The sequence below is a fragment of the Rhinolophus hipposideros genome (assembly GCF_964194185.1).
Source record: "Rhinolophus hipposideros genome assembly, chromosome: 24".
In the NCBI taxonomy this organism is placed as follows: Eukaryota; Metazoa; Chordata; class Mammalia; order Chiroptera; family Rhinolophidae; genus Rhinolophus; species Rhinolophus hipposideros.
The window spans coordinates 13,772,648-13,799,957 of NC_138070.1; the positions used below are offsets into that span (position 1 = coordinate 13,772,648).

Consider the following 27,310-nt stretch of genomic DNA (forward strand, 5'->3'; position numbering starts at 1 on the left):
GCAACTATCCAGTTCCGGGCACCGATAGTTCCCCAGAGCTTCTCCACCCGGGAACGACAATATCCCTGTAGCTTGTCGTCCTCTCTGGAAGCTGAAAAAGCGGAGCATTCAGGAGCGGGATAAACGCCTGCTCCAGCAGAGAGGAGATGCAACCCACTCCAGCCAAGCCGGTTGGAAGGGATGCGCCGACGTCTAGCAGTACAACGGATCTTTTAGGAAGGCGCCCTCTGCGGGGCGGAAGTGGGGTAGGGACAGAGGAAGTTCCTGCCCCGGCCCCGCCCCCGCCCCCCCACTGGCTCACGCGAGCTGGGTGTTTCCTGCCTCCGTCAGTCCGGGTTTGGAGACTCCAGCGTCCTCCGACTTTTCATGGTAAGGAGGGCGGTGCCCACCGATGGGGGCTTTGGGCGGCGGAGAGAGCGGGGCAGAGGCAGAGTAGAGGGGGAAGGGACCGACCGGAGGGGGTGCGATCGGGGCTGTCGCGATAGACGATAGGCGGTTGGGGGATTGGATGGGGGCGAGGCCGGGGTGGGGGTAGGGCTGTGGGGGGAGACTTGCGGGGTCCCTGGCTGTCGGGCACAGAGGCAGAGGCCTTTGGGTTTGGGGAGTAGGTAGGTGTGTGGGTGGCAGCGGGGTGTCCCTGTGTCGGACATGGGAATTGGGAATTGGGAAGAGAACAAAGAGATGTCACTGAAGACGGACGTTTGGGGTGGAAAATGAGATGGGGGGGAGCTGTGCAGGAGGAGAGGTAGGTCACGAGAGAGCCGAGTGGCATTCCTCGGGACGGAAAGTTTGGGAAGCTGTTGCAGAAGTCGCCGGATTTCGGGGAAGTGGCGCAGGGGGCCCCCCAGGTGGGTCGGCACCCACGGGCGCGTGGAGGAAGAGCAGAGCGAGTGGGCAGGCGGGTGCGCGTGGCCTGCTTGGGGCTCCCCGAAGGCAGGGATGCCAGAGGCCTGAGTTCGGGGCCTTGCGCCGCGGAGCCCCGCGTCTTCCCTGGCGCCTTGGTACCTGCCTATATGGTCACTTCCGTCGCGGCTGGAGGTGGCCACACCTTAGGAGCTGGGGATGGCTCACCTGCAGTCTCCTAGCTGGGGGAAGTTACTGTGCGCCTGGGATCCTTCATGGGTCTGTGTCTTGAACTTTGTCCTGGGGTGGGAATGAGCAACGTTCAGCCCAGACCCTCTTTTTTTTTTTTTTTTTTTTTTTTTTTTAAACTAGTTTGCCCATGTCTCTTCCCTGGAAAGTGCAATCTCAAAGGAAGATCAGTCCCAAGGACACTCCTGAAGAAAAATGAGTCAGCCAGTGCCTGACTTTGGTCTGCTCCATTTTGTGTAAAATACGGACCACCAGTGGTTCTCAGATTCGGGTCCCCAGACCTTGTGAGAAATGGCCAAATGCTCAGCCCCTACCACAGACTGCTGAGTCAGCAATCTGTTTTAACAAGCCCTGCCGGGGATTGGAGCCGTGATTTCTTGATTTTTGTCTATGTGATGGAAAGGGCATGAGCTTGGGAGTCAGAATGCCCAAATAGTTCTGATTCTTAATTTTCTCCCCTAAAAAGTGGGATTGGTGACGTTTTCCTCACTAGACCATTGAGAGAAATAGGTCAATCGTGTGCTAAACACAGGAAGAGAATGTAATTTGGTAGGACACTTGGCTATCGCCGTACTAGTCCTCTAGGTTTTGCGTGCAAAATCATGCTACACTTATGTGGATAATTGAATTTAGTTTGATTGAAATGGACTGGCAGACTTTTTTATAATTAGCCTCAAGGCAGTGACTCTTAGATCTAACTGGTTAAAGAAACAGCTTTGTGGCTTTCAGCGCTGGCCACACATTAGAATCATTTGAAGAACTTTTCAAACAGTAGTTTCGGAGCTGCCACGCCTCTCTCTCCCCCTCCCCAAATTTGATTACTGGTTCTGGGGTGAAGCCCAGGCATTAGTACTTTTCAGACATGCCCAGATGATTCTAGTACAGCCAAGGCTGGAGAATCTTGGTCTTAAGGAAAGCTTGAGGAGCAGAAGGCAACCTACACTAAGAACCAGGTGCCAAGTACTGTAACATTCATTCCCTGGGGGTTATTATGAAGATCGTGACTTTACCTTCGTTTTGCAAGTTAGGAAACTGAGACTGGGTTAAATCACTAGTGTGAGCATCACACAGGAAGTAGTGGAACTGAACTGTAGTCCAGGTTTGCCAAACTCAATCGAACATTCCACGCACATATTTCCCCCACTACACACACAACGGAGACAGTTCCACAGAGTTGTATAGAAAACATCTAGGGGTGAGGGATTTGGTACCTTTCTTCCTATTGTACTTGTCTGGGTCTCCTTTCAAGTCAACAGTTTTCCCCCATCGGCTGACTTTTATTTTTTAAGCGTATATATAGTTGCTTCCTGTCTGTGGCTTGGAAGCTGTGAAGTAGAGGCTTGCTTTTGTTTGTGGTGCTGTGGTTTGTTTTTCATGTTTTTCATGTATGGTCCGGAATCCACTGCGCCAATAGAGCAAGAAGTGAGGGAGCGTCTCCAAGACCATGAAGTTAATTCCATGTTTCCCTGAAAATAAGACCTACCGGGACAATCAGCTTTAATGCATCTTTTGGAGCAAAAATTAATATAAGACCCAGTCTTATTTTACTATAACATAAGACCGGGTATAATATAATATAATATAACATAATATAATGTAATATAATACCGGCTATAATATAATGTAATATAATATAGGACTGGGTCTTATGTTAATTTTTGCTCTAAAAGACGTATTAGAGCTGATTGTCTGGCTAGGTCTTATTTTCGGGGAAACACGGTTGTAGCCTAATAAAAGCACACAGAACTCTTTAGAACAGTGGGTTGCAATTCTGGCTGCGCGTTGGAATTACTTGGAGGAATTTTTAAAATTCTGTTGCCCATGCCACACCCCCAGACCAGTTATGTGAAAATGTCCATGGGTAGGAGAACCCCGGCATCAGTATTATTTTAAGCTCTCCAGGGAATTTGATGTGCCACCAATTGGAGAGCCACTGTTTAGAATCAGCAACAGTATACTCAGGGGAGATGGAAAAGAGAGATGCCTTGCTTATCCATCTAACTAGAATAAACTTCTTTTCTGATTGAATGGAATCGGTAACCAATACCTCCAGTATTAATTACCTTACTGTTTCTTGTCACCAATTTCGTTCGCTCCTACCTCTCCTCCCCAACCGCATTAAAAATTAAATCAAACCTTTGAAACAAGCTAAAAAGCAGGATCCCTGTAGCGATGGCTGGAGCACCCTCTGTAGAGAGGTTTGCTGTGAGAGGCTTATTGTCTTCTGCTTTGTGTCCTCAGCTCACTGTAACTTGGGCTCCGGGACACGAACACAGCCAGAACCTTTTTTTCAAGGGCCTCTGAGTATTAATATGACTGACCTTTGGAGGAGTGGGCTCCGGAGAGGATCAGAGCTTTCTTTGTCTATTCTGGAGTCTCTAGCTAGATTAGGATGGTTTCTGCCTTTCTCTCTTAGTAATGCAGTCAGAAGTCTAGAGAGCTGGAAGCAGTCTCCAAAGAGAAGATGCTTTGAGACTTTGAGCGCATTCACAAGTAGTCATCGTTTGAGTGTCTCATGCTTGAGTGTTTGCTCTGAGCCAGGGGCTGTGCTCAGTGCTCTGTGGCATCCCTGGAGGGTGTGGGGAGACACCACCATTGTCCCCATTTGATAGGCTGGACTGGACTCAGAATGACGACTCACCCAGGCTCCCACAGCTGATACATGGCAAGGCTGGGGGCCTCAATTCAGGCCTGCGGTCCAAACCCAAGCCCATAACCACGCATTGCCTTCCATCTTTTTTCAGAGTTTTTTTTTTTGTACTTAAAGAAAGCAGTGGGGTCCTCCTTTCTCAATGTATATGTCATAGCTCTGTATATGCTAAGCATGACCACTGATAAAATCAGGGGCTCAAGACCCAGCAGGACTTGGCCACGCCCTTCAACTTGCTCTGTCACCGAGCCACGTCTGTCACAAACCCACTTGGGGAAGTGCCTGAACTATGAGCCACGGTATCTGAATGCACAAAATAGAAATCATGATGGTTGTCTTCCAGCGTTGTCTGGATTTGCAGTGGTTGTGGATGGTAGTAGAAATGAAAGCAGCAGTGTCTTTTTGGAGGGAGGACTGGGAAAGGGGCATGGAGGAACTTCCTAGAGCCACAGAAATAGTCTCTCTCGGATTGGAGTGGGGGGCTACAAAGATGCATCTATTGACCAAAACTCAGACAGTACACAGAAAATACACCTTATTGTACGCAAATTATCTTTTCAAAGGCATGGGAGAGCAAAAAAAGTACGTGAAGTATCCTTGATGACTTGTTTTGCCTGTGTTATCGTAAGCACCTTACGAAATGTAAGAGCATTTTCCCAAAGCATTTATTTTGGTATAAATTTAGATCTGAAAAGAATGCTTAAAAGGGGATTTCCATTTTGGAACAAAATTCCTTAATGAACTCCTTGCGCCCCTCTTCCCCCCCCTTCAAAGTTTTTAGAAGCTCTCTATTCCCATAAACTACTTCTGTCATCCCATGAATGGAGTTTTTCTGAGGGGAATGGTTGGTGATAATTGTTGGTGTCTGGTCTCTGGGGACTGATTTCAGAGGAAAGCAAGAAGGGAGGGGTCACCACTTCCTCTGAGCCTCTTACATGTTTGGCATCAGGCACAGAGACTCCAGGTGAGCTCAGCCTGAGCTTTTGAAAACTTACCTTCTTGTGCCTTTTTTTTTTTTTTACTGGATGAGGCAGAGACCCCTGGTCTTCTCAGGAGGCCATTCTTTCTCTGTTACTCTACAAGGCTCTAACGTGAGACTCCCAGTGGGTGATCTCCAGGCCACACTCTTTTGGGGCCACTGAGATCAAGAGGGTTGCCCATTGCCTCTGCTCTTATGGACTGAAGGTAGGTTGCCACCCATTAGTCCCTTATCCCATTGAAAAAACTAACGTGTGTTTTAACAACTATAGATGTAAGACGTAGTCATTGTGGAGATCTAGAAAAGACTTTTGTGCTGTCACTGCCCTCCAGCCAGAACCACCAGTCAGACAAAGCTGGGTGTTTTTCCTTGATGCCTTAAGGGAGAACTGTGGGGCCTCTCAGAGCATTTGAGCTGCTGTCTCACATTCAATAAAGATTCAGCCCACTATTGGGCATCTTCTCCAGCTGTAGAAATCTGCCTATTCATTCAAGAAATGTTTTCTTGGGGGTGGCGGTTAGCTCAGTTGGTTAGAGCGTGGTGCTCATAACACCAAGGTTGCCGGTTCGATCCCCGCATGGGCCACTGTGAGCTGCGCCCTCCTTAAAAAAAGAAAAAATGTTTTCTTTGAGTGCACATATGCCAGGTGCTAGTCTCCTTTCCTGCGCCTGTTTAAATCACACTACATCCATTCCTTTGATATGTATATGAGAGTTAGCTGCTACCAGGACTGTCATCAGATCTTGCCCTTTAGGGTAGCGCTAATACAGAAGTCTCTAGTTTTACTCTAATTGCTGCCAAGAGTTTTTATGTTTGTTGTTTAGTTCTCAGAATACTTTCTATGGGAAGTATTAGGAGAGGTAGTTAGGAATCCTACTTAACTTCATAAAAGCTTATTTCGTCTGTAATTCAGCGGAAAGGTGGCACATTTAGCTGTCCTATGGTACAGGACAATAAGGAAACAGACCTGGGGGCAGTGCCTTAGGCTGCTTTAGGATATAACCAGGGCGTTCGTTTGCACAGGTAGTGGGCATACTGGAAGTCCTCGTAACACAGGAGTTAGTGGCAAACTTGTACCCACAGGGTCAGCAGGAGAGGTCAGTATATGAGGCTATCTGGGTGGTTTGGGCTAGATTGGTGAATACATACGTGCGCCTCACCAGACACCCTGGCTTTCACCAGTCGTGGCCCTGCTGGCCAAGTTGTCCTCTGATTTTAAGAGAAGCCAGAAATCCAGATTTTTCTGTGAACTCTCCTGAGTTGTCAACGTTGGGAGTGAAGTTTTTTTTTTAAATGCAGTATATGCTTGACCTAAGCAAAACACATCTGAAAGCTAGATTCAGCCCAGTGGCAGAAAGCAGTAAACCAGACCTGGTGCTGTGACCCCAGTGACCTTGTGTCTTTTCCACTGGCAGGAAGAGATGTCAGGAGAAAGTGTGGTGAGCTCAGCGGTGCCAGCGGCTGCTACCCGCACCACGTCCTTCAAGGGCACGAGCCCCAGCTCCAAGTACGTGAAGCTGAATGTGGGCGGTGCCCTCTACTACACCACCATGCAGACACTGACCAAGCAGGACACCATGCTGAAAGCCATGTTCAGCGGGCGCATGGAGGTGCTCACCGACAGTGAAGGTAAGGTCACCCTCCAGGCACAGGGCACATGCTGGTGGTCGACAGCTTCATTCTGATGCACGAGACCAACACAGAATGTGCACTGGCCACACAGCTACAGATTTCTGGTTGTTCTCAGTGCCATCATTGTGTGTAGGGAACCCTGAGAGTGAGTAACAGGGAGGCTGGATCTAGTAGTCAAGGAGAGCTTCCTGGAGGAAGTGACATTTAAGCTGAGACCTGAAGACAAGTGGGAATCAGGCTGGACAGGGACTCACAGTCCTGACTTAGTTGTAGATTTGCTGTGTGACTTTGAGAAAGTCACTTCCCCACTCCAAACCTCAGCTCTGTAAGATGGAGGCGAGACTAGCTACCCTAGCTGATTCCCTTCCTGTTCTTGTAGTGATAATTCTATGACTTCATAGTGATAATTCTGACTCAAGTGTGAGTCAGAAGTGCTTTCTCTGGACCCTCGTCCTGGGATGGGGTCCTGACAAAGACGCACAGCCCTGGATTTGAGTCACAGCTCTCCCTTTAGTAGCTGGTGATCCTAATCAAGTTGTTTAAGCTGTTGAGAACTCATATTCCCCATCTGGTGAAACGGGCGTAGTGATACCTGCCTCGTGGGGCTTGTTGGCACGTAGTAGGTATTCAATATATGTATATTTAGTGCATTTTTCTTCTTTATGGAAAGTCATGTTAGTAAAAGGCAAAGAATTGTTTAAATTATCTTACTTTCCATAACTACTTCCTACCCACCTGGAACAGTCAGAGTACCTGGCAAGGGGGAACGTCTTTACCTGGCTAGGTTTGCCGGGCAGGTCACATGAGGTTTAAAAACAGCCTCATCCTTCATTCCTTGGCCTGAGATTGCTTAAGACCAGGTCAGACCACAGCCTGGCTTGATCCTATGTACCTGTTTCTGAGGCGGGCCTCTGCTAATGTCCCTGCCATTCCAGGGACAGTGGTTCCTGAGAAAATGGGCACTTTTTGACACAGCAGGTGGGTTTGGAGGCCCTAAGCCTGGTGGTCCTAAGAGGGCCAAAGCTTGTGCTGTCACTAGTTGGGGTGCCTGACTCTGTGTCCTGGAGATGGCTGGGCTATAGGGCTGCAGTTCTGCTTCTCTGGGCTTCCCGTGATCGCGGCCTTCCAGAACTGCCGTCTGTGCCTTACTCAGAAAAAAAACCCAAGATTTTTACGAGTGGGAGGAGCCCCTTTGCTGTGCCACACCCAGCCTTGCCTGGAGTATTTGTGGAAATGAGACAATAGCACCCCAGCTGCAGAAGGAAACAGACTTTATCTGAGAACCCAGGATTGTTGTGGCTTTTCTTCTGCCCTCCCCAGCCTCTGGTGGGGCTCAGGAAAAGCGCTGAGTTGCTTCAAACGCAAAGAGGAAGCCTCGTCTCCTTGGAAGCCCTCGCCTTGGTGGCCTAATGCTCCTCAAGTTCCCCCGTCACCCAAGTGGGGGACACATGAGAGTGGCACCAGGGGGCCTGCTGAGGACTCTGAACTCTGCTGGCGGATGTCCTTCCCCAGGGCTTCCTGGAAAACCCAGCATCTCCGAGGAAGCTGTGCTGTCGCTGACACTCCAAACCTCGCTGTTTTCATTTCCCGGGAGCTCCAGCCCTGTCCACGTCCTTATGAAAGGCTCACCATATGGCATTTTATGGGTGTTATTTCATTTCTGCCTCACCTGAACTCTTTGAGGGGTGAGTGCTGTCCCGTGGTTACAGTTTGATAAGTGAGAAATCCACATCCCGTGTGAGATGCTTTTTCAACAGCTATTGCACCCAGGACTTGCTGGCTCTTAACGTCTGCTGTCCGTGGTGTGATGCGGGCCGAGCCCCCAGGCCAGGCCGCCTGAGTGTGGCAGCCTTAGAGACCAACCACTGGCTTCGTGCTGAAGCCCCTGTGAGGGCCCGGGCTGCCAGCCTGGCTGTCTGGTCGTCCAGCCAGCGCCGCGCCGGGCAGAGCCACCTTATTGGTGAGCACTCTGCATGGCCTGACCTGTGGCCTCCATGAGGTGTATAAATTGGGACAGTTTCCTGCATCTCACAGCTTCACCCAGGGCCTCAGGCCAGAAGGCTGTCAACTGCAGAGAAGTTTGCCACAAACAGGTGGAAACACCAGGTGTGGCTCAACCAGGAGAGTGAATGTAGCAGCAGAGCCTGCTGGCTTAAGAACAGTGTGTGTATTCTGTTGCTAGAAGTCGCTAAAGGTCACCTGAGAAACTGGTTGTTTCTGGGGAGGGGGCCAGAGGTCCGGGGTGGCTGGTTGACTCTTACACTCCATACCGTTTTGCCCATTTGAGTTTTGTACCGGGTGCATGGAATTCCTACACAGAGGAGGACTTGGGCATCGGAGTGAGATGGGCCCGGCTTTGAGTCCTGCTCTGTCACATGGTAACCGTCACAGCTAACATTTGTGGAGCGATTTCTATATATTGAGCCTTGTGCTAATTGCCACTTATTTGCTGGTCACTGGTAATGTGACAATGTGTGAGCGGCCTTTTTTCCTCTGAGCCTGTTTCCTCCCTTCAAAGTTGGGCACACTAACGCTCTCCAGGGTTGTCTGGGGATTAAATGAGGCCGTTAGAAAGCACTGGGTAGAGTGTCTGACACTTTGGGAGACTCAGGAAATGGGGGCTGTTCCCTGTGGCCTGTGTTCCTGCCTGGGGTGAGGTGTGGAGGTGGAGGGCTGAGCACTGGGGGGAGCCACAGAGAGGCAGGTCTTAGCAGCGGGAGGGGAGAGACGTGGCCTTGAGGGAGGAGTGTGCTGCGCTTCCACAGTGCGCCCAGAGGGGTGGGGGGTATGGGGGGCTGTTCTGAGAAGCCGAGGACACGGTGGCAGTGAGCAGGCCTTGGCCAGGCTCCTTCCCAGCAACGTTCAGTTCCTACACTGCTGGGATTTTCACGTGAGCCCTTGTCACGTTGCCGTTGTCGACATTGGCCGTGGCGTTAGGGGCACCTTTCTGAGTAAGTTCTGTGGGGCCCTCGTTGGTCGTTGCTGCATCACCCTGTTGCTTGCTGTGGTATCCCACCCCCCAGCCCCACCCCCAGTGATGCCTGGTCTCTTGCTAATGTTTTTGGAATGAGAGTGTGTAAACCAGATGAAAGGAGTGAGCCGTTTATCTTCTTATCAGCACATTTCCTAGAAAACCAGTGGGGAAGTCAGGGTAATATGTGGGAAAATTGCAGTAGCCAGGGGTTTCTCTGAGATGTCTGGGCCTCCTGCCTGTTGTAAAAGTCTGAAATACATTAGGAGCTTTAAAATTGTGGTACTGTAACAAACTCCCCTGCACCCCCCTCAGACAAGGAATAGAACATCACCCTGGACTGCCGGGTCCTCTCTCTACCTTCTCTGTTTGCTGCTCTCTGTTCCAGAGGTAAGCCCTGCACTGACTTTGGGGGCACGAGGTGGATTTCAACCTTGGTGGCACCGAGTCCCCCACGGAGCTAAATCCTGGGGCCTGCCCCACCCGCCGCCCCCAGCCAGTGCACTCGGGCAGATGTACGTGGGGCGTTTGGCCTTGTAAGAGCTCTCCGGGGGATTCTGATGTGCACTCATGGTGGAGAACCACTGGTTTGGGTCTTTCCGTAAATTACTACAGCTGCCGATAGCGCTAAACAATGTATTGTTGGTGTGTTTTTAAGCATTATATAAATGGCGTTGTAGCGTCCGTAGCCTTTTTGGTTTTGCTTTACTTAGCATTATGCTGGTGAGATCAAGCCGTGAATAAATAGCTGTAGCTCAAACAGTTCCCTGCTCTGGAGTGTTCCATTCTAGGAATATCCTGCAGTGTTTGGCTCCATAGTCTGTCGATAGTTCTGTCGATGGCTCCACTGTCGACCGTCAGGGATGGCATCATCCTTGAATACGCTCCCTGGCATGCGTGAGCTCCTGGAGCGCAGCACGTGTCGGCCTTTGTCACTTCACGGCACACGCCAGAGAGGAGTGACTAGATACTAGCATTTCTGCCCGTTTTCACTCCCCTCAGAGGTCTGAATTTTTGCTGGCACTGGGTGCTGTCAAACCTTTTTAATTATTGCCAGTTTGGTGGGTGTGGTGTGGTCCTCTGTTTTTTATTTAACATTTACTGGTTCCTAGTGCATTGAGCGTCTGTTTGTGTTCATTGGTCATTTGTGTTTTTATCATTTCGCTGCCTGATTGCATCTTTCTTCCATCTTTTCCCATTTCCCCTTTTGCTTTGTAGAAAGATGTATTCTGGATCCAATTTCTTTATGGTTTTGTGTTGTAAACATAAGCAACAGAAGTCTGACCTGTCCCAGGTTTTTCAGTGATGTCGTAATACCTCAATTTTTACGTTGTTTTCCATTTTGGTCAGTGATCTACCTCCGTGGTATTCAACCAGGGGACATTTGGCATTCTCCAGAGACATTTCTGGTTATCATGATTTGGGGGTGGGAGTGCTACTGGTGTCTAGTGGGGAGGGGCCAGGAATGCTTCTAAATGACCTACAACGCCCAGGACAGGCCGCCATAGTAAAGAATTATCCAGTCCAAAACGTCAGTAGTGCCGAGGCTTAGACACCCTGCCCCAGAGATTCTGATTCGGAATGAAGCAGCTTAAGCACCTCGGGTGATTTATGATCAGGCAAGTTTGAGAACCTCAGAAATGTAAATACCTCAGTATGGAGAAGACAGGGCAGTGAAAGCTCCCTGGAAGTGGGGGAGGGAAAGGAGAGAGGAAGTAAGTACATGTTATGCTGGAGGGGCGGGGAGAAGGTGAACCTGGCGGCCTAGACCCCCAACCCCAAAGGGAAGCCTCTGAGGTACCCTGAAAGTCTCACAAGCTCCCACCTGGGGGCTGGAACATGCTGCTGCTGTGTTCTCAGAGAATGGTGATGAAATGTGCAAAGCGCTCATGGTCAGGGACCTGATGAGAGCGGCCAGTAGACCCAGTGTTCTGCTACCATGTTTCCCCGAAAATAAGACCTGGCCAGACCATCAGCTCTAATGCGTCTTTTGGAGCAAAAATTAATATAAGACCTGGTCTTATGTAAGTAAAATAAGACTTACAGTAAGTTTTGCTCCAAAAGATGCATTAGAGCTGATGGTCCGGCTAGGTCCTATTTTCAGGGAGGCACGGGATGTGCTTCCCGTACATTCTCTCATCAGAATGTATGCCTTCACTGTGAAGCACCCTTTTTAGAGAGGAAACGGCTGTACAGAGAGCTTAAGTGAAACACTAACATCCTCCAGCAAGAACACAGAGCTGGGTTTCGAACACAGGCCCACGCTCTTCACCCTGTGCCAGGCTGTGTCTCCAGTCGTCCCAGAGCCCCCTGTCTGTGCCCCACCTGTTCTCTCCAGCCTTGTAGAATGGACTGCGGACCCCAGGCTATTCTGACTTGTACAGCCTTCCTAAGGAGCCCGTGTGCTCTGTGGCTGCAGGAAAGACGCCACACCAGCGAGCAAGCGGCTGCTTGACTTCCATTTGCTTTTGTACTTGCGAGGCATTTGAGCTGTTTCAAAGGGAGAGATTCCTGCTTTGAAAGCAACGAAAATATTTCAAAGTCAAAATGCTAATTGAAGCCTCATGGAGAGTGCGCCTGGCTCCTTTGCCCTTATTTGTCCAAAGTATGATTCCTTCGCCACAAGCATTTCCTGACGGCAGGCATTCTTGAGCTGGAGCCCAGTGTCACGGTCCAGTCCGCCTATTCGTTTATGGAAACTCTGGGCTGTCACTTGGGTAATTGATTTCAGGGGCTTTCGCTCTTTCCAAACAGCTGAAATGTCCATGTGTCAAAGGTAGAAGAATGTGGATGGTTTCTTCCCAGAGCAGCGAGGTTGAATTGATTGCCATTTCTGTTAAAGACTGAAGTTCTTCTACTTGTCTTCTCAATCCCAGCGAAAAGAGTTTTCCTAAGTTTCTTCTTTGTGGTCTAGTCCTGCCTCCCCAACTTTCGGAATGTCACTGAGCTTCTCTGAGCCTCGTGTTCATCTGGGGAAAATGCAGGGGAGTGTGCCTCCCTCCAAAAGAACTGGCGGAAACATAACACTGTCTTTCTTTCCACACCTTGTCAGCTCGTTGGAAGAAAAGCACTAGTTCCAGGGTAGCACAGAGGTTGCAAACTGGTGACCTGTGGGCCCAATGCAGCCTGCAGATGTGTTTTGGTTGCCCTATGGTGGGATAATAACCGGTTTTTTAAAAAATTAGTTTACCATTCTTTAAAAATCAGGAGATTTCACAAAGAAATCTGCATTTTGGGCTTTGCTTACAATGTCAGAGGCTCATGCGGCCCCGGGCCCACATCCCTGCCTGGCCACTCTTGGCCGGAGAAGGGAGACCCCTCACCCCCAGCCCACAGCGGGTAGGGCACAGTTCTCTGGTCAGCCCTCAGCCCTGCCCACTTGTACTTGTTTGTCCTGCCTGCTCAAAGCCTCCCGTAGGCATCTGGGCTGCGTTACAGATCCTGAGTCCATCCTTTGTTGTCTCAGATGTAGAAAGAAGCAGTGGGACAATGTCCAGCAGTCACTGTCAGGGGATATGATTTACCTCTTCCTTTCCTGAAAGCAAGGTTTGACTGCAGGCTGCCGCATGGAAATAGCCTAGTTATCCCCTCTCCTGGTGAACGTTGCAAAGAATCCCAACTAGTTCACTAAAACCGAGAGAGAGCTCTTGGCAGGGCGGGATTTGGGGGACGAAGGGGTTTGGGGAAGTGAGCTGACTGGTGACTCTGGATCCGAAAAAGGTATGTTCCCCGCTCTTGGTTTTTGTTGACTTCCGCTGTTGATCCAAGGCCTGGAGTGCTGAGGAGGACATGGGGCAGGGCATGGGGGTGTTAGCAGCGGAAACGTGGGCCCCTTCTCCCTGAACTGGGAGCAAAGGAAGCGAGACAGCAGGGGCATAAGATGACGGATTCCTGTTTAATCCTCCTCACTTGCCCGCGCTGCTGTTCTCCCACCTGGCATGTTGGACGGGAGACTGGACAAGCCCCTTGCCCGCGGATGCCCTACTGGCGAGGACGGCCGGGACTTCATGTCTCTCTGGCTTCTTTCTTAGCGCTTCCCGTTTTCTATCCAGACATACTTGGTCTTCGTCCCACTCCTACTTCCCTTTTCGGTCCCATCTTCTCTGCCCAGGCTCCAGTCCTGTTTCCTCCCCCAAATACCACTGCCAGGGACATTTGCGTTTCAGTAGAGGAATTTTGAAAACCCATCCCACCTCTAATGGTGGCATAGCAGGCAAGTGCCGACACTGGAAAGGACCCTGAGACGTGGAGGGCTTGTCTTCCTGGCCCCACCCCCAAGAATTTTTCTCGGTGCCTGGTTCTGGTCCGCAGTTGGGCATTTTTCCATATGGGTATTTTTAATAAAAGCAAGTTCCATTTCCCCATGTTACCCTGAACTGCTTGAGGGCAGGGTCTGTCTCCTTCACCATGTTATCTCTGATCGCTGCCAGTAAGTGCCTGTTAGGGGACTGACTGTGGCGGGAACTTCCTGTGGTGCTGGTGAGTGTCTGGGGTCACCCCCTGGAGACAGGTCTCAGTCTGCGGGGGTGAGCCTTCTGCTTCCTTAGAAATGGCTCTGTTTTGAGAGTCTGAACAAAACCTTGTAGAAAGAGGGGGTAGGTATTTTCACTCCAGAGGCCTTTTCCCATCGTTGGGGTCATTTAGACACAATTAATCCAGGTCCGGTGCTCTAAGGCCACTTGGGATGTTCTCGCCTAAGGGATTTTTGAGGGTTCTCTAGAAACATGCTGTTAGGTCTCAAGGGCCTTGGAATCCAAAAGAGCCTGAGACTAGTGAGTCTGGGGTGTGGTGGTCTCCAGCCAGCAGGGCCTGGAGGTCGTGACAGGGCTGCTGGAGGCTCTCTCTGTGGTTCCTGCTCTTCCCGGGAGGTGGAGGGAGCCTGGAGACTCCCCAGGTCCTCTCAGCGCCTTCCAAGAGGGCAGTGCCCATGTATCTCCCCCTCCCTTCTTCTACAGGCTGGATCCTAATCGACCGCTGTGGGAAGCACTTTGGTACGATCCTCAACTACCTTCGTGATGGGGCCGTCCCCTTGCCCGAGAGCCGCCGGGAGATCGAGGAGCTGCTGGCAGAAGCCAAGTACTATCTGGTCCAGGGCCTGGTGGAAGAGTGCCAGGCAGCCCTACAAGTAGGCACCACCCTTTCTTCCCACAGCGCAGTGAGGCCCCAGACCTACCTGCCTCCCTCCGTTTCCCCCTCTGCAAAAGTGGGTGCAGTTCCTACCTCACCGAGCTCTTGGGAGAGTTAATGAGTTCACTGTGGAGCTTGTCCCCTTTGGACCGAGGGACCCCTAAGAGGCTTTTCTGTAATGCTTAGGACACCCAGCTGCCCTCAGGCTCATCTCAGCCTCCATGATGTTGGGTCATCTCTTGTACATTGAACCCCTTTATAGTGATCTGGATTCTGGACCCATCTGGGGCCTTACTTTCACCCCATGAGTTATCACTAGGAGCCTAGCTTTGGTCTCTGCAGACACAGACACCCCTCCCTCTCCAGCCACTAGCAAACTTACGTATTTATACATTCCTTCTCCTGGCCTCCCAACATAGGTGACCACAGTTTGGGTTAGATGGATATTCTGAGTTTACACTGAGATGTCTATATTGGTAACATTTGAGCCCCAGTATGCAATGACTTATTTTCTTTCTTGTGTGACTTCTCAGTTTGCCAGACAGAGTTGGTGATTGCTTCCTTGTTTTGTTTGCTTGGTTTTCTAAGTTCATATCCCTAATTCAGCCCTAAATTCTGAGAAAGATCAGTGTCCTGTTGGTACGTTCAGACACATCAGTGAACTTCTGTTTCCTCTTTGTCTTGGAGATTTGCCTTCTGGGTTCCCTTTCTGTGGTTTCTGTTAGCCTGAGGAGCTGACATCCTCCCAGTTTTTAATCCCAATTATCTTCTTGTTCTACTTTCTCAGAGGTTTTTTTTTTCAGTTTTACCTTTTCAACCCTTCTATTGAATATTTCACTTCTGCTATCACATTTCTAGTCTCCAAGAGCCTTTCCTTTTTTTTATATAGCACACTGATCTTCTTTCATAGGGTGCAATATCTGCTCTCATCTGTCTGATGATACTAGTATTTGAAGTTTCTTTTTCTGCTGCCTTCATCATCTAACTGGTTCCCTTACTTTTTCTCTCTTTGTTTTGGTCTCAAGTTTGAGAGACTTTCTATGTATAATCTGATGACCTTTGGCCTATTGAAATTTAGAAGTAAGGCTCTGGAAAGCTGTACGTGTGGGGGTGGTCCTTGTTCTCCGGTAGGCTTCAGCGGTAGGTGATAAGGCTGACATTTCAGTGGGAACCCCCAATGTCAGAATCTGTGAGCCTTTTTTTGGACAGGTCAGTTACCGGGGAGGTATCCTCCACTCTCTTGCCTGACTGACTGCCTTCTGAGATCTGAGTGGGGGAAGGGGCCAGTTTACCTTCTAGTGTGTAGACTGTTCACGGTTTCAGAATAGCAACTCAGTCCTGCCCTGTACAAACCACTCCAAGAAAATGGATATTTCTTCTGCCGGGCTGGGGAAGGGGAACCATCAGGGGGTCTCCCTGGTGCTCCTGCCAACTGCCTGGTGCAAGCTCTGACCTTGGTCTGTGGGCACCAGCCTTCAGAGGTGTTCTTTGACAATCTCTAGGACTGTCTCCTATCTGCTGACTTAGGTTCCAGCGTTCTTCTCCTCCTTGGTTGTTACTCGTCTGTGACTGGCCCTCCAGCTTCGAAGTCTTGATATCTTTTGTCTGCTAAGCTCACTTCTCTCATTCTCTTTCTCTTTCTGAGCTTATACTTTTTTTTATTCTTTATAGTCTTCTGTAGTCACTGTCGTGGGGTTTTAGAAGCTTCGACACAATCATATTTCATCTACTAGGTTTAGGATTTATTTTTGAGTGGCTCCCTAGGCGGTGGAAATGTGTCATTGTTGTTAGTACTTATTGAGCACCTGGCATATAACAGCCCTGGCCAAAGAGCAGACTTCCTGGAGAACTCAACTTCTGGTTGCCCCCCATTCACTGGTGGTGAGAATCCTCCTCTCTTCCCGCCCTATCTCCCCTCGCCAGGCCAGCTTAAATAATCCGGTGCAGGGCAGGCCTCCTAGGCTGAAAGCATGTTTTGTTCCAGCAGAACAAAGATACTTATGAGCCTTTCTGCAAAGTTCCTGTGATCACCTCATCCAAAGAAGAACAGAAACTTATAGCAACTTCAAATAAGGTATGTTGGAGGCAGCCTTGTGGCATTTCTTTTGCTCCCAGACGTGATGGAGGCCCTTGTGAATACGTTTTGAAATGACAGTGTGTGCAGTTGCCTGGGCAAGACCTGAGAAGGGGTTACGAATGGGAACCTGCAGCTCATCTTGTGTCCCCCACTATTGGGTCATGCCACGTCCCTCTCGAGCCAGCTATGCTGTCTGCCTCTCTGGCCTGGTGGCAGGGCCCAGCCCCAGGGGAAACCAGTGGTTCATTGCACCGGCACGCCAAGTAACTCTCTTCTTTTTCAAAACAACCCGCAGCCAGCCGTGAAGTTGCTGTACAACAGAAGTAACAACAAGTACTCATATACCAGGTAAGGCATCAGCCAGACAAGACTTGTGCACACGCCAGGAAAGTCTCCATTCGCACCAGACAGACCGAGCTCCTCCTGTTGCCTCCCGATAAAGGTGGCACTCCTGTACCTCGAGGATGCCCAGATAGGTAGATACAAAGAGAGACAGGTGATAGACAGGAGATGTAGTCCGCGCATACCATAAAATTTGCCTTTCAAAGTATATAACTAGTCTATTTACAGAGCTGTGCAACCATCACCACTTACCCTAATTTTCATCACCCCCAAAAGAAACCCTAGACCCATAGCTGTCACCCTTCATTTTTCTCCCAATTCCCCCTCCCTTCCGGGCCTGGGCAACCACTATTTTGCTTTTTGTCTCTGTGGGTTTGCCTCCTCGGGACATTCTTATCACTGGAATCATACAATATGTGGCCTTTCATGACTTAGCATTTTTCACTTAGCATCATGTTTTCAAGGTGCAGCCATGTTGTATGATCAATACTTCATTTCTTTGTATGAATAAATAAAAATCCATTGTATGGACAGACTACATATTATTTACCCATGTAGCAGTTGATGGGCAATTCGGATCATTTCCACTTTTTGGGCATTATCAGTAATGCTGCTATGAACATTCGTGTACACGATTCTGTGTGGACATGTTTTTATTTCTTTGGGGTATATATCTAGGAGTGGAATTGCTGGCTCATATGTTAACTTAGGTTTAGTCATTTGAGGAACTACCAAACAGTTTTCCAAAGTGGCTGCACCATTTTACATTCCCACCAGCAGTCTAAGTGGGCTTATAGAATGCCCGGTGGCCCTTGGGAACATGTGACTTTAAATCAGAAACTTGAGGGATGTCGGGGGGTTTGATGAGGTTAGTCAAGCAAGACCCATAAACTGACCCAGGATAAAACGTCCCCCTTGGGCAGTCCTGCTCTGCCGCTCCTGTGATTCAGTGGGGCTCCACGGTCCCCCACCTGTGCCCTCTGCCCACAGGCTCCGTGTGTTCAGCTTTCACCGCTGGCTGTTGCAGAACACGGGCTGAGTGTCTAGAGCTGTCTTTTTTGAGGCCTGGCTCTGCCATTTATTAGTTTGGGGCCTCAGGCAATTACCTGATTTCTCTATCCCTCACTTTCCCTTTTCGAGCAGTGGGGACTGGTTGCCATGGGATTATTGCGAGGTTGGAATGGGATAGTGCAGATACGTGCCCAACATGTGGAAACACAACCAATGGTGGCCGTCATTGCCAGCTGGGGTCACCTTATCTCAAATGTTCTTTTGCAGCAATTCTGACGACAATATGTTGAAAAACATTGAACTCTTTGATAAGCTCTCTCTGCGCTTTAACGGAAGGGTCCTCTTCATAAAGGATGTCATTGGGGACGAAATCTGCTGCTGGTCCTTTTATGGTCAGGGCCGCAAGATTGCTGAAGTCTGTTGTACGTCCATCGTCTATGCCACTGAGAAGAAGCAGACCAAGGTAAGGGCTGCGAGGGGACAGGGTTGACTGGCTGCTCTGACGTTTGCCCTCATACAACTTCCCTTTGCACTTGAGCAAAAGAAACTGAAAGAGAAAAGCTTTCAAAGGGTTTTCCTTGACTCATGACTGCTCATTGTTCACAATAGTCATGATCTTTCGGGCCCTGCTTAGATCCAAATGTAGGTTTGGAGAGTCAGATGGCATTTCCTTTCTGACGCTCAGCACGCATCTAAGCTCCTTTGCCATCAGTGCTGATCCGGACATATCCTGGTACCTGTGGGTACCCCCCTGCCGGCACTTGCTCCTCCACCTTCAGGGATCTCATGTTGCCTGTGCAGTTTTTCGCCCTCCAGCACCACATTGTTTCCCACCAGCATGGCTCCATCCCATTTGATCATCAGAGGAACGGTGCCACCTTCAAGATTTTGACCTTAGCTTTCTAGTCATGACCGACTGCTCCTACCACCTGTCTGTCCTCCTCTTACCCACTGACCTAGAGTGGCCATCCACCCTCCATTCAGCATTCCCTGGCTCCCGACCTCGTACAGAACTCCGTGTGGGTCCATTTTTATATCATCCTCCACACGAAGAGCCCGGAGTTCTCCCTTGGCGCTGTCTCTGTGCCGTTCTGCAAAGCTAGACCCCACCGCCAGGTACCGTGAGAGCTCTGGTCATTGACCTTCTCTCCCGTTATGTCTTCTGCTGCCCTGCCCTCCTTGAGCTATGCAACTGGGTCTTTCTTTTCCTTTCCTTTTCTTTCTTTTGTAAAGATATTACAGTATATTCTGTCATTTCTTTCTCAGTCTATCTAAGGGAGCCTTGGTGAGCGGGGACATGCAGTAGCTCTGCCACGGTAGATTTTCATGACTCTAGTCACCTTCGTGCAAGTGTGTAGGTCACCTACTCAGGGTATCACCGTTACCAGCTCCAGGAGCGTGCCGTTCTGTGGGATTCTAGAGCTGGCATCAAGCAAACGCAAATGAGAGAAAAGCAGACCTCAAAGTAGAAACCAGAGTTGTCCTTTTTTAACTTAAACATTTTAATCATTAGTATTCAAATTGTATCCTAAAAGATGTCTACTGTTATAAGGGAGCCAATGAGGGAAGAGGCTCTTCTTTTCTCTTTCAAAGATGGGTGGGGTTCAGAATCCACTTGCTCCTCTTATCCCATTAGCAAGACACATGCCTCTTTGCTCCCATGAACTTTTTTTTCCCTTAGGGCTGTGAAGTCCATCTCTAACTAGACTCTCCATTTTGTCGTAGTTTGGATTGCCTCTGCCCTTGGCTATTAAAGGGATAATCATATTAAGCTCTAAAATCTTGACTTTCCATTTTTAGAGCTTCACAGGGAGCAAAAAGATTTAGAGACCACGTGAACTGATCCCAACCGTTTATATAATAGATCAGTGGGCAGGCTGAGCGAGCCTGTGCTTGTGTCTGAAGCTTGTTAGTGGCAGGGCCAGGATGGGAGGCCAGGGCCCCTCTCCACGGCTCCTTTGTTCTGCCATCCTGTCCCTGAGGGCTTCTTCCTTTATCCAAGGGAAGCATGTGGCTTTGGCTTTCCAGGGAGGTGGTTTTGGAGTCGGCTGCCCCCGCAGGAACAGGTTCCTCCTTCTAGCCCAAACCTCCGGAGCTATGCTTTGGAGCAAACATTCATGTTCTGTTGTCTTCAGTAACTATGTTCCATTGGGCTTCTTGCATAATTGTATCTTATCTTCCTGGGTACAACATTCCAAGTGCTGCACTAATTATTTTAATCACCACTTAACTCTCTTGTAGTTAAGGTGGAAATGGGGTGGCTTGCTGACATGAAGTGTAAGCAGATGTTTAATACAGACATTGTCCATTTGGTTCTTAATTCTGACTCACTAGGTGATAATTAAGCACGGAATCCTACCTTTATTAGTCTTTTTGGTTCTGTTGTTCAGCCTCATTTCTGTTGATCTGTCTTCAAGTTCACTGCCACTCCTGTCATCTCCATTCTGTTATGAAGCCCTTCCAGTGGGTTGGTCTTTTTTCTCTTGGTTATTGTATTTTTTCAGTTCTAAAGTTTTCATTTGGTTCTTTCTATCACCCTCCTGAGACTTCTCTATGTTTGCATTTGGTTTTAGAGCATTCGCCTTTACTTGTGGTAACATTTTTATAATAGCTGCTTCTAGGTCCTTGTCAGAGAATTCTGACATCTGGTGGCATTTTGGCTTTGACATCTGTTGATTATCTTTTTCCTCAGGAGTTCAGATTTCTCTGGTTTTTCATATATATGCTGAGAACTTTTGAGTTGTATCCTGGGCAGTTTGGAAAGTTTTAGGGCTATAGGTCTTGTTTAAATCCCAGAGAGAACATTGATGTTTTTGTTTAGCAGGCAGTCAGCTCAGCTGGGTTCATGCCACAGTGCCCACCAGCCTTCTGGGGGTTGTAGTTCCAATGACAGTGGAGTTTTCAAAGCCTGCAGATCTGTGCCACCTCGGGGCCAGTCTGTGTCCTGGGCAGCGGTCTGTCCCATTGCTCATTTCTTCAAGTCTACACACGCTATTGAGGGTCAGGTCGGCAGAGGGGGGTGAGCCTGGAGTTCACACACAAACTGAAGAAGCCACTTTTCCAGCTCCCCTCCTTCACAGACTCCTTGAAACTTTCTGCTTCCTTGGGACTCCCCCTTTCTCAGTCATTGGCCAGGAATCTGGGGCTTTCGTTACCCGCTCTGCCACACGCTGCCAATGACTTTGCCTGTGTCTAGAGCCAAGCAGCAAGAAGATAGAGAAAAACAACAGTCAGGATTCTCCCTGTCCTGCTGAGACCACAGCTCTTCTAATCAGAAGGGAAGGTTCCCTACCTCAGAATTTTGGCTCCCACAGGCTCTCATTGCCACCACAAGATTTCTTGGGGGCTGAGGTGCAAGAAAATGGAGAAAAGAAAAAAGAAAGAAAACCAGGGAACTCCCCCCCCTTCTCTAGGTGTTGGAGACTGGTGGCTCCTCTGGCCACCAGAGACCTTCTCCCGGAGTTCCCTCTGTCCTGGTTGGTGCCTGTTTCGGGGTGACAGGCTGCTTTGCACTCAGGCTGGGGGGATGCTGGCACATACTGTTTTTACTGGCAAAAACAGTAAACTAACAGATGGTTTGTTATTACTTCAAACTCTGGTCTTTCCCTCAATTTCTCTGCCAGTATTTATGTCCCCGTCGTTAGTTAGCTGCTGTGTACGCTCTCTCCTGGTTTTATAGCCTCAATGGGAAAGATGGGGTGGATTGTGCTCCATTCCCCCAGAAACCAGAACCTCAGCTCAGAATCCTGCCCTCAAAAGCAGAGTCTCTACTCTGAGTCAAGTGCCCGGGACCCAGCCTGGGTCCCACTTATGCAGCTCACCTCTTGTTCATAGCGCCTTAATCCCAAAGGGGAATAAGCCAATACAGCACTTTACCTAGGAGAGATCGGTGTCCATTTCATGAGGGAGCTCAGGCTTCAACCAGTTAATTGCATTGTCCAATTCTTTGTAATTCCCTGATGTGGAATGATCTCCAAGTTAGGGCAAAGCAGTGGTAGAAGAGCCTGTGTAGGGGGCCACCTTTTGTGTGTTTTAACGTGTGTGAATATTATGTAACATGTATATTTATATGTACTGGATCCCTGCGGGGGGGGGGGTGTAAAATGATGAGAGGCATTGTCTTCAGGCAGGGAAACTAGGGGGCAGAGAAGACGTGGAGACCTATTTCACTGTCTCCCGTTTGTCTCTTGAATTCAGCGCTCTAAGTCTTGCCTACTGAAAATAACTACTTTAAAAACAATAACAGGGGTCTTCAATGGAATCCCTGGGGCCTGGTTTAGCCCAACGGAAGTACTGGGGGTTGGGCGGCACAGGTGGTGGGGGCGGGAGGTGACGCTAACTTGCCTGCCCTGTATTTTGTGGGGGCGCAGGTGGAGTTCCCTGAAGCCCGCATTTATGAGGAGACCCTGAATATTTTGCTGTACGAGGCCCAGGACGGCCGGGGACCTGACAATGCCCTCCTGGAGGCCACAGGGGGGGCGGCCGGCCGCTCCCACCATTTGGACGAGGACGAGGAGCGCGAACGCGAGCGGATTGAGCGCGTGCGTCGGATCCACATCAAGCGGCCGGACGACCGCACCCACCTGCACCAGTGAGGCCCGGCCGCGTCCCGCCCTCTCCCCTCCCCGCTCCACACTAGCCCTACACAGGCTTCCAGGCTCCTCCCGCTTCTCCTGGAGCCTGCAGACACTTTTGTAACAAGCCAGATGATTATTTTGGTATTTCTCGACAAGGTGAATTTGATATTTTTACCCAGGTGAATGGGCCCTGTTGTTGACAAGCTGCCCAAGGGCTCTACTTTCTGGGAGACTCTGAGGAGCCTTGGAGCCAGGCTTGCTGGGTTCTCGAAGGAAAAGTATGAATGGGTATGACATGCACCTGAGAACTTTTGTTTGCAGTATTTATTTTTGTGGATGTGGACTACCTGAGTTTCTTGGGTGGCGTTCCCTTTGGGTTCAGTTTGACAGCTCTGAGAGGGACCCTGCAGCTGGTGGCCACAGAGGTGTCTCCCAGCTCCCTAGTTCGTAACCTTCCAGCCCAGCGCCCTGGCTCTGCTCCCTGTGTGTTAGGCGGGGCAGTCTCCAGACCGGCTTTGCTAGAAGCCCATTTTGCCACAGGATTTCCTGCCCACGGCTTACTGGTAAATCATTGCAGCTCGGAGCAGTGGTGATGGGGCCTGCTGTGCTTCCTGCTTCTAAATTGTTGTTCCTCACGTCGCCCTGTTTAGGGGGCAGGCCTGTTGCCACCTTGGCTGGTCTGTGGCCCTGTGCTGTTGGCCCTCCTCTCCCCTGCCCGCACATCTGGCTAAGGGCAGAGCTGTCCTTGGCAGTGAGTGCTCGGCTCTGTTCCTGGCTCCTTCCCTGGCTCCTGCCCTTCCCCCTGGCCCCCCCTTTGTTGACCCACTCCATTCCAGGAAGGCCGGCTGGCCTGGTTATGGGGGTAGCTCAAACCCGGGGAGCCATCCCCTCTCCCTCGGTCTCCTTCCTTGTTTCGCTGGGCTTACGGCCGCTAGTAGATGCTTAGAAATTTAGTGTGGCCCCAGACTCTGTCCTCCTGGCCTGACGTCCAGGCGGGACCACCACTCACCAGCAGTCTCAGGGCAGTTTGCCTGCTGTAAACGCAGCCATCACCTGGAGAGCCCCTCGGGGTCTTTGCCTGTGATTCTGACACAGTGTGGAATAGCCATCAGTGAGAGGATGTGCAGATCCTTTTGGGTCCAGTAAGTCGGTGTTCGTGTTTGTTTATGGGACGTGTGCGACTGTAGACGGGGATGTGTGCTTGTGAGGCGCTGGAGCCCGGCGCTCGTGTGGGACGGACGTTCTCGATTACCTACCTCCCAGTCTCCGCCTGTCAAGGGACGGAAGTGAGTTGTGACTAATGTGGGTGGTTGAGACTAGACTAGGTAGAGTAGTTACAAGGTAATGCGAATGTGTGTAAGGTAATGGATGGGTTTTGTCTGCTTTTCAAGGGAAACGTTACTGTTTTATACCAAAGGTATTAATATGGACAGCCTCTGACACAACGTATTCCAAAAAAACGAGTTTATATTTTGAAATGGTTTATACCGCTTCGACTTTGTACGTACTTCCCGAGTTGCGACAGTTGTATGCCTTTATTTTGTATCCAGCAGCAACGTGTACAATAAACCTTTAAAACAATCATGACTGAACCTAAACATCAAGTATTGGGTAGATGCTTTTTAAAACTGCTGTGAGGGAAACTTTCATATTAAGCCATTTGAATTTTAAGTGCTAAGGAAAGGGGGGGGCTAAAATTAATGTTTCGTAAATATTTTATACTGTTTGAGTTTTAAACACCAACCCTGCTGTTTGGGTTGAGCTTTTTTAGAAAGTTAAAGTGAATGTCAGTTCTGATGTTTTCTGTAGGAATGAAAAAGCCATCATACAATTGTTTTTTAAATGTTTACTTGAAGAGTACGTGTGGTACAATCTGATTTGTTTGGGCGTCTACACCTTATGACATAATGTTTCTGGCCGTCTCTCTACTTTCACTTTTCCTCCAACTTTGCACTTGTAGGTTTGAGTCTTGGCTTCCCTGGGTTGGGAACAGATCCATAAAACATTCCGTTGTTAATACCACTGTGAGCTGCATATGGCCATGACCTGACAAAGCATTGGCTGGTCCAGCTCTGTTACCAAATCTGTCCTACAAAGAACTGAGTTTTCTTCTGTTGGCACTAAACGCAAACAAAAGTCAATATTTATACCTAAGAACCATCCAAGTAAAACACTAGTCTACGATTTGGTAAAGAGTCAAGTTTTATTACATTGCAGTAGCTTACAATTGAAAACAGTGGAACAGCTTTTGGTCCTTGGTCGTCAAGTTGTTTTTTCAAATAAGCCATCTGATTGTGGTGGCTGGGGGCCTGTGCCTGAGACAATTCCTGGCATAGCCTCTTCTGCTGCCCTCCTGCAATGGCTTAACAGGTTGGTTGCTGTACGAGTACCCCACTTTCTGTTTAGGGGTGTTTGTATCTTACAGCAGCTATTCAGGGCTCAAGTGTGAACAGCAGTCAGCCCTGACTCTTAGAATATGTCTTTACACATCTCTGTGTCACTACCCTTTGTGCTATGAAAAAAAATGCTAATAAGCTTTAGAAGTATGTTGTACAAGCATTTGTGGACCTAGGTAAAAATAAAAGTTATATATAATGCTTCTACTTAAATCTGTTTTCTGGGTCTTTTCAGAACCACCCAGCGCAGTGAAGCTGAAAACTGAAGCGCAGTTTTCAGCGAAGAGAACAAGACACAGAATAGCATCTTCTATTCTGTCTGTCACCTTAACTCTTTCGCTGCGTTGATTGATTTCAAGTTTGGTTTTGGTTTTCTTTTCAAAACGCGTCAAATCCACAAAAAACAAAAAGTTGGTATTTTGACTCTTTTACGCAGTTCATAACAATTTGAGCTGCTTTGTATAGAAATGACATTTTTATGTATAAAAATTTCGGATATATCCGACCGTCGCGGCAAAAGAGTTGAAGTTGCTTAGGGTGGAAAAGAGGAGTCGTTTTATCTGTAGTGATTGAATTTAAACACTGGAAGGAAATTTTGAGCAGAAATATGCGGGACTTCTGAAAAAGCTGAATGAATCAGCCGGTGTTGCCAGCGCTTTAACACTGGGGTGGTAGGGTCGGAGGGGCCACAGCTCACCATCTGGAACCGAGGGAGCCCATTTGATGTTAAGGAAGTGGGTCCAGTTCTAAGTTCCATTTATGTAAAGCACAGTTCAAATTCCACAGCTTTGTGAAATGTCATTTACTTACTCTGACCAGATAGAGTACTTCATTGTGCCTTGGAGGCAGTCTGACAAAGGTAGAGAGAATCTGTTGCCTGCCTTAGAATGACAGGTTTACGTGCCCGAGTGTAGGTCCTGGTCCTGTTGGGAACGTTTAAAACCACCACCTCCTTGGGTGATTTGAGGTTGGCTCCCTGAAGAAGACCCTTTTTGCCACAGGGCACCTGGGACGCTGGAATAGGGCTCTGGCAGAAGGTGCCACTCCGTTTCTTCAAAGGTGATGATTCTTTCCTTAGAGCTGCCATAACCTTTCCTGGAAGGTGTAGCTAACCGGCTCAAATTCCTGCTTCCTGGGTACTGTCTCAGTCAGACGTCATCCTCTCTCAGGACTTCATGCGGGCCGCCACCTGGGAGAGAGTCCACACTTAGGTGTGGAGGCTGCTCACCTCAGAAGGAAGCAGTTATCACCCCAACCATCAGCATCCTCAGGTAGGTGTGGACAGCTGCAGGAAGCCAGCGCCACCACCCACACCATCTCTCTTGCCCCGCCTCCCACAAGAGGAGCCACGTTTAGAAATTGGGCTCACTGAGGGCTTTAGCAGCATCAGCCTGAGCCAGTCAGGCGGGAAGATTGGCTGTGTGACTCCCAGAGGTACTCCATCTTAGGTGTGGAAGTTTGAAGAGCATATAAACCGAAAAATCACCTTCTATTTTACATTGAAAATCATGTTTAAATAGTCTAACTTGTCCCTGAGGTGTTAATTGTGTGTAGGGGCAGTTACGTTATAAAAGACACTTTTGTGTACTCTTTACGTCCACAAAACACTGTTCTCTTTAAATGTTTGTGAACTTAAATGCATGAGATACTCCATGTTGATAGACCATTTTCTAATTAATTTGTATCAAATAATGACTAATACGTGGTATATATACAAAATACGTCTTAAAGATGCAGCCCTTTCGGCTTTTAATATGTAAAAATTAACATAGTACCTGGCAAAATTGGATCAAAACAAGCTCAGTGTACTGCTTGCCTGTGAGGGCTGGTGGGATCAGCACATGTGACTTCTCACTGAGACAGCAGTGGTTCCAAAGCCCAATTACATCGCAGTGTCCGGGGGTGAGATACAAACCCTGGAATTTTTTGAAGCTCGCCAGGAAATTCAAATGTGGAGTTTGAGAACCACTGTGATAAAAGCATAAGGCCTTCCCCATCCAGTGAAACGTTGGGCTTTGTCAGTTAAAACTGAGAAGAACCAGCCCAATTTTGGTTCACTGACAACTAAACATGGTAGGGAAACTTCTTTCCCTTTTCCTTCAGTTTGGAATCTATACCTCTAGCATCCATTCCTTCCTGTTTTTCAGATGCAGAATCGGAAATAAAGAGATGAACTAGCTTAGGATTCCACTCAGTCTGTAGAAGGACAGAAATTGGTGGCCTTTTCATCTTTATCCTCATCTAAAACCATTTACCTCCCTCCTCCCCCAACAGCACTCACCACTGTTAACTGTCCATTTTTATCTTTATAGATTCGTTCTTCTGGTCCAGTTTTGAAAACTATTGTGTCTTCTCTTCCAGGACTAATATAAAACTGTAATCTTAACATAGACAAAACAGTGGATTAGTGACATACTGAGGTACTTTTCCCCCTTCAGCCTTTGGTTTGCAGAAGA

General features: G+C 48.9%; 2 protein-coding genes across 3 annotated transcripts in view; one reads left to right on the forward strand and one right to left on the reverse strand.

The window, feature by feature from the left end:
- The first annotated feature begins 259 nt into the window (after positions 1-259).
- On the forward strand, positions 260-25,624 carry KCTD10 (potassium channel tetramerization domain containing 10). Of its 2 annotated transcripts, none has more exons than XM_081036550.1 (7): positions 260-369; positions 6,137-6,350; positions 14,280-14,449; positions 16,436-16,525; positions 16,824-16,876; positions 18,149-18,344; positions 22,252-25,624. In XM_081036550.1, exons 1-7 carry the CDS (start codon positions 367-369, stop codon positions 22,474-22,476), a joined length of 951 nt encoding a protein of 316 aa, XP_080892676.1. In that variant the 5' UTR covers positions 260-366; the 3' UTR covers positions 22,477-25,624. The 2 variants fall into 2 exon arrangements, with proteins under 2 accessions (XP_080892676.1, XP_080892677.1); XM_081036551.1 differs by having other exon boundaries at positions 296-369; positions 16,439-16,525.
- The window catches only part of MYO1H (myosin IH), a 38,683-nt gene continuing 36,018 nt past the window's right edge, over positions 24,646-27,310 (reverse strand). Inside the window, exons 20-21 of the mRNA XM_081036549.1 lie at positions 27,136-27,235; positions 24,646-26,043 (exon numbers count right to left, since the gene is read on the reverse strand). Coding sequence (XP_080892675.1) covers positions 26,020-26,043; positions 27,136-27,235 — 124 coding nt within the window. The 3' untranslated portion in view covers positions 24,646-26,019. The remainder of the gene's footprint in view (positions 26,044-27,135; positions 27,236-27,310) is intronic.